At 36.8% G+C, this 19,435-nt stretch overlaps 1 protein-coding gene across 3 annotated transcripts in view; it reads right to left on the bottom strand.

Moving 5' to 3' along the window:
* KDM4C (lysine demethylase 4C) overlaps nucleotides 1-19,435 on the bottom strand; it is a 269,280-nt gene that overhangs the window by 178,727 nt on the left and 71,118 nt on the right. For all 3 annotated transcript variants that reach the window (XM_037730821.1, XM_037730820.1, XM_017506883.2), the window contains one exon: nucleotides 2,684-2,877. In XM_037730821.1, the coding sequence (XP_037586749.1) occupies nucleotides 2,684-2,877 (194 nt within the window). The remainder of the gene's footprint in view (nucleotides 1-2,683; nucleotides 2,878-19,435) is intronic.

Genomic DNA, 19,435 nt, shown 5'->3' with positions numbered 1-19,435 from the left:
GACTACTTTTCATTGAGTTTTGTATAATTGTCAGGTATGTATTAAAATAGTTCAAATTAAATGCCAATTCATCAATAGAGAAATTATTTAAAAACAGAACACGGCTAACTGGAGAGAGAGAGAGAGAGAGAGAGTGTGAGTGTGTGTGTGTGCGCACGCGCACACACACACTTCCTAAAGACATTGTCTCACTATATTGCCCAGGCTGGTCTTGAACTCCTGGCCTGAAGTGATCCTCCCTCACTGGCATCCCAAAGTGCTGAGATAACAGGCATAAGCCACCGCATACAGCCTAATTTTATGTATTTAACACTGTAGATCAACAAACTATTTTCAGAGTGAACACAATTTTTATCTTCTTCCTCTCTATTTTCCAGCAAGTCACTTGATGGCTTTGGCATATATGCTTTTTACATATGAAATAAACATTCCTACCAATTAGAAACAATTACAAATAAACTCAAATCAACAGCGTCCAAAACACCCCCATATGTATTACAAACACACAAGAAACTGCCAAAGGACTAAGCACTGCAGGAAGTCAGGGAAGGCAGAGAAGAGGGTGGCCAGCAATAACCCATATAAATTAGCTTTCACTGCAGCTGATGGCAGTAACAGTAGTAACATCACCGTCATGATGGCAGTAACAGTAGTAACATCACCGTCATCACTTCTGTTGCAAATCCATGCACTGGCTGATGTGGGAAAATCTCAACATTATAAACAGTGAAGTACATGTGAAAAAAAGAAGGCTGCATGTGCCTGAAACATCAGTGAATCACTCCCTTCATCAGAATTCCCTAAATGGGGTATTTCCAAAGGGAGATCAATAATCTCTAAATATCAACTCACCCACAAGGCTGAGCATATTAAACAAGCCCATAGTCAGACTTTCTAAGTAGATGAGCAAGTTCCATTGATTATATAAACCTACAGACAGGCATTTCTATCTGTTCAGATGCCATAAATCTATGTTCTCTATCAACCCAAAAGGCCCTCTGTGGTTAGTAACTAGGAAACCAAGTCATACACCTAATGAAAGTATTGTGTTTTCCATCCATTAAAGAACAATTCTCAAGATGTTCTCCTGGTGTGCATTCTGAACTCAAGATTGGATACTGCCTCCTTCCAATGCTGGTTTCTTTCGTGCTGTGAATTAATGCATTTATCAAAGACACTGACTGTTCAAATCAGTATTTCTCCAGTTTTCTTGAATGTAACCCACAATGAGTTATACATTTCAGAGAGTGACACTACATAAACACATGCACATACTTACACATGTCATGAGTGAGTATTTGCCCTTACCACAGAGGAAGCACTATAATAGTTTTTATTCTATTTTACCACCTAATTTTAAAACAGTCTTGATCTACGACAATTAATGTGAAAACAAACACTTTGAAAATGATTGCAGTAAACGACAGGGCTAAATATCAACACCTGAGTTAGTTCTGCACCTCAGGTCTGTCTGTTACACAACGCTGAAGTGTTACTCCATGTCCCTAAGGTTCCTGCACTCACTACAACTCTAAATTAGCAGAAAATAAGTATCAGGAAAAAGAACAGAGAGAAAATAAGCATCATTAAGTCTGGGCAAAGATGTAAAATTACCGTGTTATTGAGTTAATATCAAAAAAAGTGGAAACATGCTACAGGGGATTAGTTAGATACATGCAAGCATTAAAAATTATGTTGCAGCAAATCAGTCAGTTACATTAAAAAACACTCAAAACTGATCATCAGATTGTTAATAGAGCATGGCCCCAATTTTGGAAAGATATATACTATAAAATATATAATAAATATATAGGTAAAGGATATATACAAAATGTTAACACTGGTTATCTCTGGATAGTGAGGTTATGGGTGATATGGGATTCCTTCATTATTCTTTTCCTTATTTTACAAATTTCCTCCAATGCACAAATATTACTTTTATAATCTGAAAGAAAAACAATGAGTAATATTGAAGAGGAAAATTTAACATTAAATTGGAAAACATAAGAGCCTTAAAAGGTAGCCTAAGGACCTGAGCAATATAACACACATCCTATTCAATAGGTTTTAAAACAACAAGATGCCCACAGCAGAACTAAAAGCTTTTGAAATGGCCCTGGCCACAAAGATGGAATGGAGAATAAAGTTCGCAAGGATAGGCATGTTACAGAAACGCCATATTGCAGTGTTTTACGTCTTATAAAAGAATAAAACCAAGTGCATAAAATGTGGTAAAATATACGCATCCAGATGAGACTAGTACCTCAGATGTTGGACAAATGAAGAAGATAACCACTAAAGTCAAAAAGAAAAATGGTGACAAAATGAAAAAGTGGAAAACTAAGTTACTGATTAAAACATAAAAATACACAGAAAGGAACAATACAACCATAAAAGACATTAGTGTAAGTGGTCTAATAAGTTCTATATTGTTCTATTTGCCATGTAGAGCAACTTCAGGAATATTCTCAAACCAAATAAGTATACATCTCTTCCTACATTATATTTATTACACATCTAAGAATAAAATATAATTTGTCTCACATTTTCAGGAAGGTATTAAGTTATGATTAATAAATAGAAAAAGCAAGCAAATTGCCTTTGAGAACACCACATCCAATGACCCATTTTAATTGAGAAAACACTATAGGCAAGGGGGGTCAGTAGGGTGAGGGGTCATTACCTCCGGGATGCTTTTCTTACTTTCCTCCTCCTCTGCAGCCATGCTTTTACTTCAGGGGTGGATGCTGGAGTAGGCTTCGTGTGATCAATGGTGTATATGTCCTTTCCTTGTTTCCAAAGCTGATATCTGTCTGGCTGAAATTTCCTCACAAAGATATCCATTGAAATTTTCACCATGTCTTTTCTGCAAGTGCACTGAAACACATAATAGAGGATAATGTGTTACATTATCAAACATCCAGTGGATGATAAACCCTATTTCTTTGGAACAGAGATGAGAATCTATACATTCACACTTATAAGCAGGAAAATAAGATGGGAAAACGATTTGTGGACCTCACAGGAAACTATATACCAAGAAAAACTAAAAGAAAAGAGTGCTCATTTAGAAGCATGCCTGCAACAGAAAGATTATCCGCCCATCACAATTATGTGTCAATGAACTGAGCACTGAAAGGTCTGTAAAGCTGAAAGCCTGGGATGTCAAAAATAAAACAACCCAATTAATGTGTGATTAGAATACTTTAACAAATGAGTTGAGAAAAATTTACTCTAAGATATATTTTGTTATATTCATGGTTATTAAGAAACCCCCATAAGGTAACCCAAAATTAGAAGCAAATCAATAGCCTTTTCTACATCACATCACATGTAACATCCAACACCATCAACAACAGCAACAAACATATCCACTAAAATGAAGACATAGGGTAAAGATGAGAAGTTCAAAGAAAAATTACTTCAAATCTATGCCTTTAATTCTTACAGTTATCAGTAACATCTTATTAAGCAAGTTTTCTATCAAGACTTCACACAAAGTTTTATTAGGTCGAGGCAAACACTATGCAACAGGGAAGTTATCATTCAAATGGTGGTGCATAAATAATCCCAAGGATTTAACTGATAAACGTTGACAATCTCTAACATACCTCGTAACAGACTGACTGAACAGTTCTGAAACAATAAGACTTTCGACATCTTGGTGATACAATTATCACCTCCATACAAATTAACGCCAAAGTCTTAATAATATCTAAACCCAAACTCCCTCCACAGAGTTCTGATCCTAACAGCCATTACATTCAAAATACCTAAAATTAATGTCTTCAACCTCAGACCATACTCTGTCACTATGATACCACAGTTCTATTCTCCTACATTCATAGTCCACATTTCCTAGATACTCACTACTCCTTCAACCCTAACAGTTCAGCCTGTCTCCATGTACAGTGTCTCCTGTCTCAATTTCTTCTGCCAGCATCTTTGTAGCTATGCTGCCAGGCCTTGAATCCTAGCATAACAAGGCTAATGTCCCTGCCTGTAGTCTCTTCTAACATCAATCCATCATTATAGCTGTTACTTTCATCTCCCCCAAATATCTTACAATCTTTCATTCCTATGTTCAATAAGGTGTAATCACCCTGCTTTTCCTTTAGAATAAGATCTAAACTTATGAGCCTGGCATTAAGGGCTCCAAGATTTTACTCTACCAGAGAGATTTTCAGGTTTCACTCCCGCAGTAAGTCAACATGAATATTCTTTTCAAGTCATGGGAGCCCAAATGCCCCATATGCTTCGTTACTTCCATATTTTCCTCCTACCACACCACTTTCCTGCATACTAGTCTGCTATCCAGCAAAACCTCAACCTCAGCTCTGAATATAAACTGTATCGCTTGTTCCTCTGAACCTAATACTATTTATCTACACCACTGCATTCTATTATTGGTTATGTATAGTGATGGTTCTAAGTTACCTTGCTACAATTATTTGCCATTGGAATATAGAAAATGAGGATCCTGAGAAATTGAAAGATATTTTAATTTAAGATGTAATCTTTTGACTAAAGGGGGAAAAAAATCTTGGACTTATAGCCAGAAACTTTCTTAACGTGTTACTAATGTTGCTTCACAAAGAAAAACTAAACAGTGAACAAGAGTGATGCTCCCCACTTTGAAGAGCTAATTGAGGCCTGATCATGATTACGACTGTAACATCCCTAGGGCAGATAAGCTGGAGAGGTACAGAACACTATTTCTGAGGAATATGTCTCAGAAAAAAAACCTTTGACCTGATTAATATTCATCTTGTTTGCTGATATGATGCCATGAAGCCTAAACAGAAACAGCAGATAAGCCATGGTCAAAGAGGAATGTGCTCAGAGACTGGAGGATGGTATTGCTGGAAAAACTTGCTGAACAGATTAGGCATGTGACTCATGGATCCAACCAACCATGTCAGCAGAAGCCAGGAAAAGAGATGTGGTTATCCAAGGGAGATCTGTGTGAGACCGTCTCGCTTGATGCTTGGATGTTCACGAAATGCATAGAAGACTGACAAGGATTTTAAGATGTTTATACCAGCAAAAATGCTGCCAGCCTGAACCAAAAGGAACAGAGACAGGAAAAAATAAAGGAATGACTCTAAGAACAGAGCCACAGATGCAGAACGACTGAGTGGACAAAACCTCATTGGGCTGTTACAGCAGCCCTAACAAACTACCCTTTAGGAGGTGCAGAAACATGCTACTATGCATCTTAAGATTTCTTCAGGATTAAATCGACCAGGAAACCCACCTATACTAAATTTTTCTAAATAACCTAAACCCAACAATTACAATCTCAGTAATGGTATAAAAGATAACATAAAAAGGTAGATTATACCTTTAAAGTTTATTTGGTATTATTATGCAATGGAAGATGAGGAAAAGATAACACCATATCAATTTGCTAGGAAACTGTAAGTCCCATGATGCAAACAGTGCTTAAAAGACTGGATTCAAACTCCAGCTTCAACAATGACAAGCTATGAAATCTCGAGCAACTTATTTGATTTCTTCATGCCTCAGTTCCCCCATCTGAAAAAGGGGGAGTAACAATGGTAACTATCCTCATGGGACTGATAGTAGAATTAAACTTTGTCTTCTTATAAAATGTTGCTGAAAATGCTATATAAGTACCTATTTTTAAAAGCCCCAATATGGCTTACATAAATTGCTTTTTAGTAATCCGACCACAAGAACACAGAGGATTCTAGTGTTATCTTATTTTGCCTTACTGAAAAAGTGGAAGCAACGAAGGAAATAAGAATCAGAATGCCACATCTAACAAATGGTCTTAAGGGTCAAGGGGAAGTAAGTGCACAGTTAGATTCTAAAGAATCTAACAGAAGCAATCCCAGACTTCAGGAGGACTGAGAAAACCCGACAGGACCAGGCCATTGTTGTGGGAGAGGGAAAAGCAGTATACCTTAAGCTCCTGTTTGCATAATATGTGGCAACCAGACCCAACTTCATGACTTCACATCTAGGGCAAACTGAAACTGGAGGCCCAGTAGATGTAAGACATTAATGAGAGGAAATGCCCATAACAAGAATTAATACCACCCAGGTGCCAAAGGTAGGATGCTGTAAGGTAAAATGAGATGGAGGCAAGGGTTCAACTCATGTGACTTCTTTGTTCTCCACTGTGTTTAAAAAAAACAAAATAGGCCTCCTTTTAACAGAAGAGTTTGGTATTACATGGCAACATGCACGTGGTTTGGGGGGGCCAAGGCAGGTGGATGGCTTGATTCCAGGAGTTCTAGACCAGCCTGGGGAACGTCAAAACCCCATCTGTACCAAAAATACAAGAAGTAGTCTCATAACCCAGTCTCAAAAATAAGTAAGCCCAAATGAAACACATATTGTCATCTTGTAGTGATGCATGAGTACATGCCATATCCTTAGACCTATCCTGTCCTATCCTATCCTTTAGATCTGAAATGCTGTCCTTTAGAATAGCCACCAAAAACATATTTACCAAAAAAAATGGTTTATACCAAAAAAAAAAAAAAATGAACAACATATTTATTGCTATTTCCTCAAAAAAAAAATGTGAATGGATAATTTAAAAAGCAAAACTTAGTTTTAAACACCCTAAATTTTAAAATAAAACTCTTGCCTCCTCTCCCCCAAAAATGTTATGCTTTTAAAGGTTATCAGCTAATTATCTTTGAGGCACAATCAAATTACATTAGATCAAAACTACAGTATGAAAAAGGTATCTATTCTAGATTCTATCCAACACAAACCAAAAGGGCCCGACATCCCCCAATATATAAGGTATAAAAACATAAGGCTGTTTGTAAAACTTTAAAATGCAAAATGTTCAATGAAATAGCAATTCACTGGCTTTAAGAACACAAGTTTATGTTTTAAACACAAGTTCCCTGCTGAATAGTATCATATATAATATTATGAACAAATGGAAGAGAGACATTCTACATTTCATTGTTTTCTAACAACCCTAACATTAGTGAAGACATGAAGAATTAAGCATGTATTATTAAATAATCATTTCTAATTTATATTATATCATAATTCATAATTATTCATTATTTCTATAGTAACAAAGGACTGCTAAGTGTTAGGCATCAAAGTAACCTCTTAATTAACAAAGAATATGTCTGGTGGTGGTAACTAGTAGGGCCAAAATCATTAATTAGGCCTGGCATATAATTGTATTCTAAATCCTCAGACTACACTCTCATAGTCACATAGATCTGTGCAAGTTCAGATATTCTAGTCTCAAAAAAAAAAAAAAGTATGAAACCATAACTGAACTTTTTTATTTTGGAGACAAGGTTCCCCATTGTCAGCCAGGCTGGAGTGCAGTGGCGCAATCTTAGCTCACTGCAACCTTCCCCTCCCGGGTTCAAGCAATTCTCCTGCCTCAGCCAACGAAGTAGTTGGGATCACAGGCATGTGCCACCACACTCAGCTAATTTTTGTATTTTTAGTAGAGACGGGATTTCGATATGTTAGCCAACCTGGTCTTGAACTCCTTACCTGGAGTGATCCACCTGCCTCGCCCAAAGTGCTGAGATTACAGGCATGAGCCACTGCACCCGGCCCTGAATTTCTTATTCTAATTTTAATAAGCCATTATTGTGAATTACCTCAGATACCTTGCCCCATCTGACTTTATACACCAGTCTATTATTAACCATGAGAGTACACACAGTGTCTGTCTTATAGAGAAGTGTATTTTAAGTGCCTAGAGAATAAAAGTCTCTTAAAAATATTTGTTAAATAACCTTTTAAAAAACACATGTGAGGAGACATTTAAAAGGTTAAATAACCTTTTAAAAAACCCATGAGAAAGGCTCAGAGGACTCACATTAATTAGTTCAAGGTCATATACCTAGTAAGTAAGAGACTGTGGTAGATTCAAATCTAGCACTCCTATACTCTTACCTAATCTACTGTGGAAATTCCAAAAGAAAACCACATTCAATACATTTAATATGTTTCTTCATTTAAATGGCCAGATTTTTCCATCTCAATCTTCCTTATCTATGACCCAGAACCAAACTGAAATTGTAGCTGAGAATAAACGCCCGGGACTCATTACATTTGCCTTGTATGCATGTTATCATGCTGTGTTGATAGAGTTCAACCAGCCTAGCTAACAATTTTCCAAAATAACTTTCCTCCCCTTCTCCTACTTCTAATAGGTTCAGACTAATTTCTCTGGAATATTTGCAGGCTTCACTGTGCCAGGATATGTCTCCCTTATAAAGTAAAGCAATTATAAAGCAATTTAAGGTATGGGGCTAGAAACTCAATCTTTTTGACCCATGAGAACACTGTTCAAATAGACAAAGAAAAACTATGCAAAAAGAAGGGAAATGGATTCAAATAGTTTGCTCCAGGGTCTCCAAAAGATTCTGTAGAAATTATTTTTAGAATTTCTGCTCCTCAACACTTACCTGAATATCTGATAGAAAGGTTGTGGAAGTTCAGAGTTACAGATATTAAACAATCCACTCCTGCTGTGTCATGTAAAACAGCATGAAATTGAACTCTTTAGTATTCAGGGGTAGGTAAAGTTATTTTGTTCTGAATTCATACACTTCATTTCACGCTTTATATGGATGATAAATCTGAGAAAGATCAGATAAAAATAGGACTCTGCACACTCTTAGAGATCTAAATTCTTTATGAACGTAAATATTTGTATGAGTCTGTATGATCAAATATGAAAGCAAAGAGGCCGGGCATGGTAGCTCATGCCTGTAATCCCATCACTTTCAGAGGCTGAGGCAGGCAGATCACCTGAAATCAGTAGTTCCAGACCAGCCTGGCCAACATGGTGAAATTCCATCTCTACTGAAAATATAAAAATTAGCCAGGCATGGCAGCGCATGTCTATAATCTCAGCTACTCAGGAAACTGAGGCAGGAGAACTGCTTGAACCCAAGAGGTGGAGGTTACACTGAGTGGAGATCATACTACTGCATTCCAGTCTGGGCAACAGAGCGAGATTCTGTCTCAAAAAAAAAAAAAATGGCATGGATGCATATTGTTGTATATAATCCTTCTCCTAAATGTTTTTATTAAAATGTTCAGATATACTGATTTCCTTGTTGGAGAGTCTTTCAGTTATTTCTTTTTAAACGTCTAAGTTAAGGTAATTAGAAGGTATCCTGAACCCAGAATGAATCTTAGGAAGTAAGTCATCCACTTGAATCATCATATTCTAATTCATGGATAAGAAACTGAGGCACAAAAATGCTAACTGACTTGTCAGATGTCACAAGGATAGTAAATTGGAGGGAAAAGGAGTTGAAGTGATGTGAGATTCAGTATCCTACCCATTAGCCTTTTGGGTTTCCAATTTTTTAACCACTGAGGAACATAATGAGTAATTTAAGGGTCTGAATACGGAACTAGCTGTCTTACAGGCTTCAAAATACTGGCCACATTAAGTACCATCTGACTGATGTTGAAGACATTTACCTTTTTCTACTTATGCTGAATATGAGATAAACACAGCGTCTCCTACCCTCTTCCATCTTTTGTGCACAAGTCAAACACTAGTAGGAATGTAGGTAGATATTAATGAGAAAATAATGTTTTAAAAGAAGGGAAGTGGAGGATGTTAATAAACAGAAAAAAATTTAAAAGTAGCTATGCATGCATAATAAAATTCCCAGAATAAGCTCTAGACAGTATATCAAGGGTACTGTCACCTGCGAGAAACAAAAATAACAATTTTCAAATATGTTCTAGGTTACCATATTTTTAAATGCTATATGTCATACTAATTTTGAATGTGAGTCTCTGGAAAAACGAAATCTTGATTTACTTAGCAGCCATGTTATAAACACTAACCTGCACTCTACATGTATTCTGATTATATGTCACCTGCCACCTGAAAACTCCATGGTATTGTTTCTAAAATGGTAAAATACCTACTGAAAGCTAACTAGACCAAGAGAGTAATGCTTTTAGTCTATTTTTGATTTTCTAATGTTAATATGGTCAGGGGCCAGGTACAGAGGGGCTCACACCTGTAATCCTAGCATTTTGGAGGGATGACACAAGAAGATTGCTTGAGGTCAGCAGTTCAAGACTAGCCAGGACAACGAACCAAGACCCCATAACTGGGGGGAATAATAACAGTAGTAATTTAACACTAAATAAGAAAAGGAAAACAACTAATTTTTTTTGAAATAAAAATTTGACAATTCAATGATAAAACATACTTTTCAGCCAAACTTCTCAATAAAAATAGTAGTACCATAAATAAATAATTCAGCAACTCAGATTCACTTTACCTGGCAATACCTGCCTTACCTCTCAAGTGTGAGACTATGTCTGTCATCGCTAATATATTTTTTCTGTTATTAATTTCATGAAATGATTTAAAGTGGACAAAAGACAGATGTATTAAACTTGAATCAGAAAAAAGAAGAAGCAGAAGATAGAAAACTACACAATGCATTTAAATGTTCTTATAGTTTCTCTCTAGCCAAATTTAAACAACATCAATCAGGAAGAATATGGAGAAACATGTCTTGAAAGAAGATTCACTATTATTCTAATAAATCAAAATGAGAAGAAGGGGATTTAAATCAGTTTAAACCCAACAGGCATCCAACACGCAGAACTAACTCCCATGACTGTTACCATCAGCTGTCTAACGTGAGACTCAACTAGCAAAACAAAGCTGCATTAAACCAATCTGTGACATACTAAGAATAAAGCATGCCAACAATTTGGCAACACATACCAGAATACTTAAAGTATTTAAGTCTTGGCCGGGCACAGTGGCTCACACTTGTAATCCCAGCACCCTGAGAGGCCGAGGTGGGTGGATCACGAGGTCAAGAGGTCGAGACCATCCTGGCCAACATGGTAAAACCCCGTCTCTACTAAAAATACAAAAATTAGCTGGGCGTGGTGGCACATGCCTGTAGTCCCAGCTACTCAGGAGGCTGGGGCAGAAGAACCTTGAACCCAGTAGGCGGAGGCTGCAGTGAGCCGAGATCGCGCCACTGCACTTCAGCCTGGTACCTGGTGATGGAGAGAGACTCTGTCTCAAAGAAAAAAAAAATTTAACAGTTTTTTAAAATATGAATAACCTATGACCACAATTGTTGGCATTTTCCTAAGGAGATAATTTTGAATTAATAGACCAACTTAATTTTAACAACACACAGCTCATCTGTGTTTATTGAACATCTTAAAATAAGAAAAAACATTTTCTGTTACTCCTTCAAAAAATTATGGTATAGCCAAGTAAATTAATTTTATGGAAGAATATTTAGTCATATGGAAATGCATTACCATTAGGTAGAGAAAACAGGTGTGTGTGTGTATTTCTATTTTCATATACATGTATCTATAACATAGATTTTTTATGCATATATTTACATACACATACACAGCTATTTTCACAAGATAGGAAATGGCTCCCCGCTACATAGATGTAGCAAGTAAGAGATCAAGGTCTCTTTCTTGATCTCTCACTCTCACTCTTGATCTTTCTATATTTATCTCAAACCACAGGTGTTTTACCTCATACCCATTGTTATTTTCCCTTTAGATCACTTACCACAATGTGTAATCATATTTTGTATATTTTTTTAATTCTCAGTTGTTTCCAACACTACAACCTATACTTGGTGAAGACAGGTATCAGGTCTGTTTTATCACTGAGTATCTGTCATCAGTACATAGTGCATGCTCCATAAATATGAGCTGAATGATGGCTATCCCATTAGAGTAATACCAGCAATGTAAGAAACAACACTGCCAGGCACAGTGGCTCATGCCTGTAATCCCAGCACTCTAGGAGACCAAGGTTAGCAGATCATCTGAGGTCAGGAATTCGAGACCAGCCTGGCCAACAGGGTGAAACCCCGCCTCTACTAAAAATACAAAAATTAGCCAGGTGTAGTGGCTGTAGTGTAATTCCAGCTACCCAGGAGGCTGAGGCAGGAGAAACGCTTGAACCCAGGAGGCAAAGGTTGCAGTGAGCAGAGATCGCGCCATTGCACTCCAGCCTGGGTGACAGAGCAAGACTCCGTCTCAAAAAAAAAAAGAAAGAAAGAAACGACAAAAATGAAAATTAAAATTGAATGTTGACTTACCATATTTGAATTATTCAGTAACTTCCCTCATTTCTATTTATATAAGTTATTTTAAAATTAAATTACCTGATCATTGTGTAGAACCGTTGATTAGATGACCTTAAAGTATTATATTACTATGTGGGGGACGTCTGCCTTAATTAATATGAAACATGTCACAATCGTTAAGGAGCTTTCTTTGCCCAGGAAATGATACTCATCTGCAAACTACAATACAGATTTCTAACTACACGTACACGTGTCAAGAAATTAGTTAATTCAAATAAAATACAGCAACACCATTGATGTCATGAATCATTAACAAGCGCTGGACAAAAGAATTCCTTGACTACCCCAGGAGCAAGGGGACAGCTGATAAAATCTAGAAAGTGATTTGGCAGGATCGGGTGTATTTTTACTCTATAGAAATTCATTAATCAGTCTAAATATTAGAACAGGCTACATAATAAATGCAGTTTTAATGATCTACATTTCCTCATATTCACAGGCACTTTTAATGTATTTAAATCCAAACTGGAATAAATCCAGAAAGGAATCATAAATGCAGCAGAAATCAGCCCCATGTTCTGCCAAGCAGTAAAGACCACTTTAAAACAATTTCGACCATCCATCCATATTTCTAGTGCCAAAAAAAGCTCCACTTTGTATAACATATAATAATCACAGTAAAGGTTACTCTTCTTAAAAAAAAAAAAAAAAAAAAAAGATTACACATCAATATGTGTAATAAGAAATTATTACACGGCTATAGTTTCACTTATTTATTCAGATGTGGCTGCCTATTACAATATTACAATTCATCAACTGTCACACTTTTTAAAATCTTGTTTATAAAAAAAGGAATGTGCTGTCTTCACCAGTGCATAAATATAAGCTGTGGCAGCTATCCATTAAATCAAAATGCAAAAACCTTTCCTCATGGGGTCTAAAAGACCAAATTAAAAGGCAAAAGAAGGTAGAGCAGAGGGAATGAGTTAGTGTATGAGTGCATCATTTCGGTTTTGGTTCATCCTACCTTCCATGAGCTATTGCTAAGAGGAGGTACCCTGGGGGCCAGACCAGGGTTGGGGGTGGGAGCAGGGGAATAGTGTTTTTGAAATAGCAATAAACAATTATCACATACCAAGTCTGCTAATACTTTGTCTTTCACTTTGTCCAAGAACACAGGAAATAAGTTGAAAATGGCTTCTAAGTCGTTTTAGCCACAAAATTATCACACCTGATCCATATAATCTCTTGCCAAGACTAAACTACAAGCCTTTCCTTCACAGTGCAAAATCATGAAGCCTATCCCACCACAAGCTTTAATTTCTCCTCTCCATGGAATGTGTATTGAAAAGAAAACTAAGATGTCCAGCACTTTAATATTACATTACATCCATCTTCAGTTCAAATTTAATACTTGTGCTACAGCAATATGTCCACAGTAACAATCTATGAAGCATTCACTCTACAAATATTTTGGTGCTTAATGTGTCCCAACAGGTACAATTACAGTGACCTAGGGTCATAAGTAAGTAAACTACAAGAGGGAGGGCAGAAATCTAAAAAGTTTTTTATGTTCATCATTAGTTAAGTTTTCATAAACTTAATGGGGCTATTTTATTCATAAGAAATCATTACTCATTATTTAATCCTTTCAAAAAATTTTACTGTAACTGATGGGGTTGAAATAAATGACGAAATTGTGTTGCATGATTTGTTCCTAAGATTTCTCTTCATTAGGCTGCTTTCTGACTAAAAAGAGCACCTTGATTGTACCTTAAGCTCAGGCACGTAATTTAGGGAGGCTAGACTGGCCGAACATTCCATCCTAATGGCAACAGTGATTGGTTCAGAGATAGGCACATGGCCCAAGTGACACCAAAGGGGTTCAGTGGGAATGTGTCAGTAGCTTGTCTTCCTAGAGAAGCTAACAGTCATCTTCGCACCAACATGGGAAACAACTCCCTGAGAAAGAAATCATCGGAGCAGAATGTATGACAGGAGATGTCAGGGAGATTCTTGAAGACATGTATCAAGTAGGTAGAGTTCTGTATCTGGAGAATATTTACCCATAGGACCAGCTCAGGCAGAATCAATACACTTAGTATTCATCTCTAAGTATATACACTCAAAAGAAATGTTAAAATCATCTCTGAACATAGAAAAAAAAATTTAAAAACTGTTCTCCAGTCTGTTTCTGGAAATGTATCTACAGTTGAAACCAGAGCGTAACAATTTGAATTTGACCCATGAAAAAATGATTTTATAGTCAGCATGGGATGGAATGGGTTATCAAGTAAAATAGTCATATGATGTGAGCCAGATATGGATGCAAAATTAACAAGACAATCAATAATGGACCAGAATATATAAGAATTTGCCAAAACAGACTGTTTACATTTCCATTTTCACATGTGTTCAAAACAATCCAAGTCAGTCAATATGCTTAGAATATCAAGCCTAAAAGTCAACAGATAAAACAACCCTACGTTCTTAACGTGGAGACTTGATTCTTAGATGGCTGTTTAAACCAGCTACAATTTTAAACGCCAATCAGAACATACAAAAAGGCCTTCAATATGAAAAGTTCATACATATAAAAATGCAGGCCTGGCACGGTGGCTCACGTCTGTAATCCCAGCACTTTGGGCGGCCAAGGTGGGCAGATCACTAGGTCAAGATATCGAGACCATCCTGGCCAACATAGTGAAACCCCGTCTCTAATAAAAATACAAAAATTAGCTGGACATGGTGGCACGCACCTGTGGTCCCAGCTACTCGGGAGGCTGAGGCGGAAGAATTGCTTGAACCCAGGAGACAGAGGTTGCGGTGAGCCAAGATTGTACCACTGCACTCCAGCCTGATGACAGAGCAAGACTCCGTCTCTCAAAAAAAAAAAAAAAAAAGCAATTCTGGCTCTATAGCATTAAGAAAAATATATCAACATAGTAATTAACAATTAACCTATGCTGGGCACGGTGGCTGATACCTGTAATTTCAGCACTTTGGGAGGCCAAAGCAGGCAGATCACATGAGGTCAGGAGTTCGAGACCAGCCTGCCCAATATGGCAAAACCCCGTCTCTACTACAAATACAAAAATTAGCCAGGCATGGTGGTGCACACCTGTGGTCCCAGCTACTCAAAAGGCTGAAGCACAAGAATCGTTTGAACCAGGAGGTGGAGGCTGCAGTGAGCCAATATCATGCCACTGCACTCCAGCTTGGGTGACAGAGCAAGACTCTGTCTGAACACACACACACACACACACACACACACACACACACACACACCCCAACAGAAGTAACATATGCCAATATTCTAGAACGAATATAAAAATTTTAAACACTCAATCTAAAACACTTTATTCTAAAAGACCAATATAAAATACCATCTCACTTTAATACATAGATCCAAACAGTCATTTTAATAACAAATCACTAAAATATGACATCTACAACATGACAAAAATATGAAATCCTATAACCACAGTGATATAAAATTATGAAGTATCTGAAAATGAATAACATACATCCAAAGATAATATTAACTAACTGGCATTGAACTACAAAGGATTTTGGAAGCCTATTTTCAAAAAAACCTCACTTTGGAATTATTCTAATAGTTCCAATAAGGCTAGAATTCAACTGCTTTCCTTTTACATTCTTCCTTTATGAAACCATAAAATATGTGGAAACAGTCTAATTTAATTATTGTTTAACCACAGCAACATCAGAGAATCTTGACAATCACAGTGTAGAGGTCCTCTCTCTCTGAAGACCTGACTAAGCAGAACACGAAGTTCTTACAGCAGAGGCTGCATAAAAAACTCGCTCACCAAGAACCACCCAGCAAATATGGAAATGGAACTCTTGGTCTCCTTTCTTCAATGGCAAGTAATTGATGGCGTTTCTTCATTTATTAAAAATAATTTTTGTAGAGACAAGGACTTAACTATGTTACTCAGGCTGGTCTCAAAATCCTGGCCTCAAGTGAACCTCCTACCCCAGCCTCCCAAAGTGCTAGAATTACAGGCGTGAGCCACTGCACCCAAGGCATTCTTCATTCATGTTTAGTTTTCTAAGTTTATAAGGTAAAGGAGGCCTATCTTCATTCTTATTTTTGAAGAATTTTTAAACATAATTAATTGATCATAATTTTTAAAAATTCAAGCTGAGAGTGATAGCAAACATCTACCACTTACTGTGTGTGTACTATATACCACGTACAATGATAAATGTAAAGTATTTTTTCATTCAGTCTTTATATGTATTGTCTCAATTAATCTTCATATCCCATGGGAAACTATTACTATCCCTACTTTACTAATGTTGGAATCAAAGAATCATTTACTTATGAAAGGCCATGGAATAAGCAAGTGGTAAAGACTCATCCTCATATCTTTTTGGCATCAATATCTGTGCTGCTAAAAACTCAAAATATATTGAGAATACAGGATATGGAGTACTAATAATCAGTACCATCCCAGATCTTCTGAACTCTAGGATAATAGGGCTCTGGTATGGTTCTCATGATGAGAAAACGTACAAAGATTATAAGGCAGAAGAAGTAAAAGAGATTGCAAAGGAAGGAATACAGGTACAAGTGAGCTCCCTGCCTGTCATGATCTCTAGATAACACCATCTTCCCTACAAGTCCCTTTTACTCCTCTAGTCCTTCCAACAATTTTATAGCCTACTTCCTATTGCCTCTGAACTTACTAGAAACAACTGAACATTCATGTGCAAGTCTTTATGTGAATATGCTTTAATCTGTACAGATTCCTTTCTCAAGAGTCTGTACAATTTTTTCTTCTTTTGAGATGGAATCTCGCTGTGTCACCCAGGCTGGAGTACAGCAGCGCAACCTTTGCTCACTGCAACCTCTGCAGTGAGGTAGGCTCCATCTAATGAGTTGAAAGGGCCCAGGAATGAGATTCTGCCTCTCCCTGTTTATCTGACTACCTGAACTGGAAGATCGGTTTGTTTTTGCCTTTAGACTACACCTGAAACACTGGTTTTGCTTGGGTCTCAAGCCTGCCAGCTCTCAGAGAGAAAAGAACACTATCAGCTCTGAGTCTTCAACTTATTAACTGCAGAGTCTTGAGGCTTCTCAGTTTCCATAATTAAATATGCAGATAAATCCATAGACACACATACACATACACACACATATCCTGCTGGTTCTGTTAGTCTGGAGAACACTAATGCACTTGTGTTCTGGAGATAAATGCCACACCAATATCAATTAGCACTATTGTCTTCACTTTATCATAATTTATTCATAAAAATATCTATTTATATTATCGTAATTCAGTCATAAAAATATATAACATAGCCAAATGTACCTAGATATCATGTATTAGAGAACATAAAATTGATATGTACTTTTAGACTTTTTTTTGCAATTTGCCTTGTGGTAACTTCATGGCTTCCTATGCTTACACAGTCAGAATCACCTTTCTCTTTTATTTCCTACTTATAATTTTTCTCCCATTAAAAATAAATAACATGCAAGAAAGAGTAATGGGAAACAGAGCCATATAAGGCAGCCTTCTGGAAATTTCCATTTTTCTACAATTTCACATTCCAGAAAGAGAAATTGAAGAATAAAAAAAATGTAAATAGGTGTAAAAAGGTTATATAGGAGAAAAATTTAAGCAGAAGTTATCTTAAATAAGCTAGTCTTTAGCCATCAGGAAAAAAAAATCTAAACTAGAATATTTTGGGGGTTATAAGCAACAAATAAATAAGATTTCCTTAGTTAATAATAAAATAATAATATCAGCCGGGCGCGGTGGCTCACGCCTGTAATCCCAGTACTTTGGGAGGCCGAGGCGGGTGGATCACGAGGTCAAGAGATCGAGACCATCCTGGTTAACATGGTGAAACCCCGTCTCTACTAAAAATACAAAAATTAGCTGGGCATGGTGGCGCATGCCTGTAATCCCAGCTACTCAGGAGGCTGAGTCAGGAGAATTGCCTGAACCCAGGAGGCGGAGGTTGCGGTGAGCCGAGATCGCGCCATTGCACTCCAGCCTGGGTAACGAGAGCGAAACTCCGTCTCAAAAAAAAAATAATAATAATAATAATAATAATAATATCAGAGTTATGTGCTTATTTTTCTAATAGTCAAAATTATTAGCTCCAACAGCTTGAAAATGAAGCTACTTTCTAACCATTTTTCAAACATTCAAATACTCTTCTGCACTGAAGAAGAGTTAATCTAGAAATAGTTGAAAAAGTGATAGCCAGAAACAGAAGGATTAAAAATGAAACATGAGAGGGAACTGTCAGGGTGGTGGAAACACCAACAAGTAGAAAAACATATAGATAGCTGTTAGGGGCCTTTGAGGTAGGCTAAGAAGATTGAGAGGCAGGAATGTTATGCTTCTTTGGAAGAATGTGTGGAAGACACACAACAGGGTACATTACAAGAAAAGAAACGGATCTCATAAATTTAAACAGCAATGAAAACATCAGTATCAACTCAGATGTCCTGTCTCTCCATTGTTACCCCTCTGCTACATCCTTAATCTTTCTCTATATTGTTACCTCTGCCTAAAGAGTCTCATCACCTTGCTACACCAACTGTATTTATCTAGCTAACATGCTTCACATTTCACCTTAAATGCCACAGACTAGGTCAGCTCCCCAATCACAAACAACTCAATGTCATGAATATGCAGCGGCAGGATACTGGTCATAATTAGCTGTATTATTATTATAAGTGTCAGCCTCTGGGCTTCCTGTGAGAGGACAAAGATGGTGCTTGTCCTACTCATCACTGCAACTCCCAACCAGAGTGGTCTATAAATATTTACTGCATGAATTAATAACAATAAAAAATGTGTCTGTGAATGTATTTCCAACAATTATTATTAGTAATAAAAGCATTTATCTACTATTTTTTTTTTACTTGATTACTAAAAATTAATTGCTAAGAATCACTTTTTTAATCGCTTTACAGTTTATTAAGTACTGGGCACTGTTCTAAGTGCACTACATTTAGTAACCCAGTCCTCAGAGGTTGGCATAATTATTATCCCAACATAAACAGATGAGAAAACCAATGCGCTTGCACAAGATTCCTGGCGGACACAAGATTCAAACCCAAGAAGCCTGATTCCACAATACATTACTGGCTCAAATTTTAAACCAACTGTATCAAAACGTCCAAAAACAGCTTGTATGTATCTTGTAAAATATTCATAGGTCTGAGATTTAACATTTGCGCTAGACATCTCACATATGCATAGTGCATTATAGAACACATCAATACTTGATTCTTGACATTGAGTACTTTTTTCAGTAATTAAGTAATTACATGAGTTTTTTTTTTTTTTTTTTTT

Source organism: Cebus imitator, unplaced genomic scaffold (assembly GCF_001604975.1).
Source record: "Cebus imitator isolate Cc_AM_T3 unplaced genomic scaffold, Cebus_imitator-1.0 Scaffold364, whole genome shotgun sequence".
NCBI classification, from domain to species: domain Eukaryota; kingdom Metazoa; phylum Chordata; class Mammalia; order Primates; family Cebidae; genus Cebus; species Cebus imitator.
The sequence above is the reverse complement of the archived record's forward strand: the minus strand, read 5'-3'. Positions and strand labels throughout refer to the sequence as shown.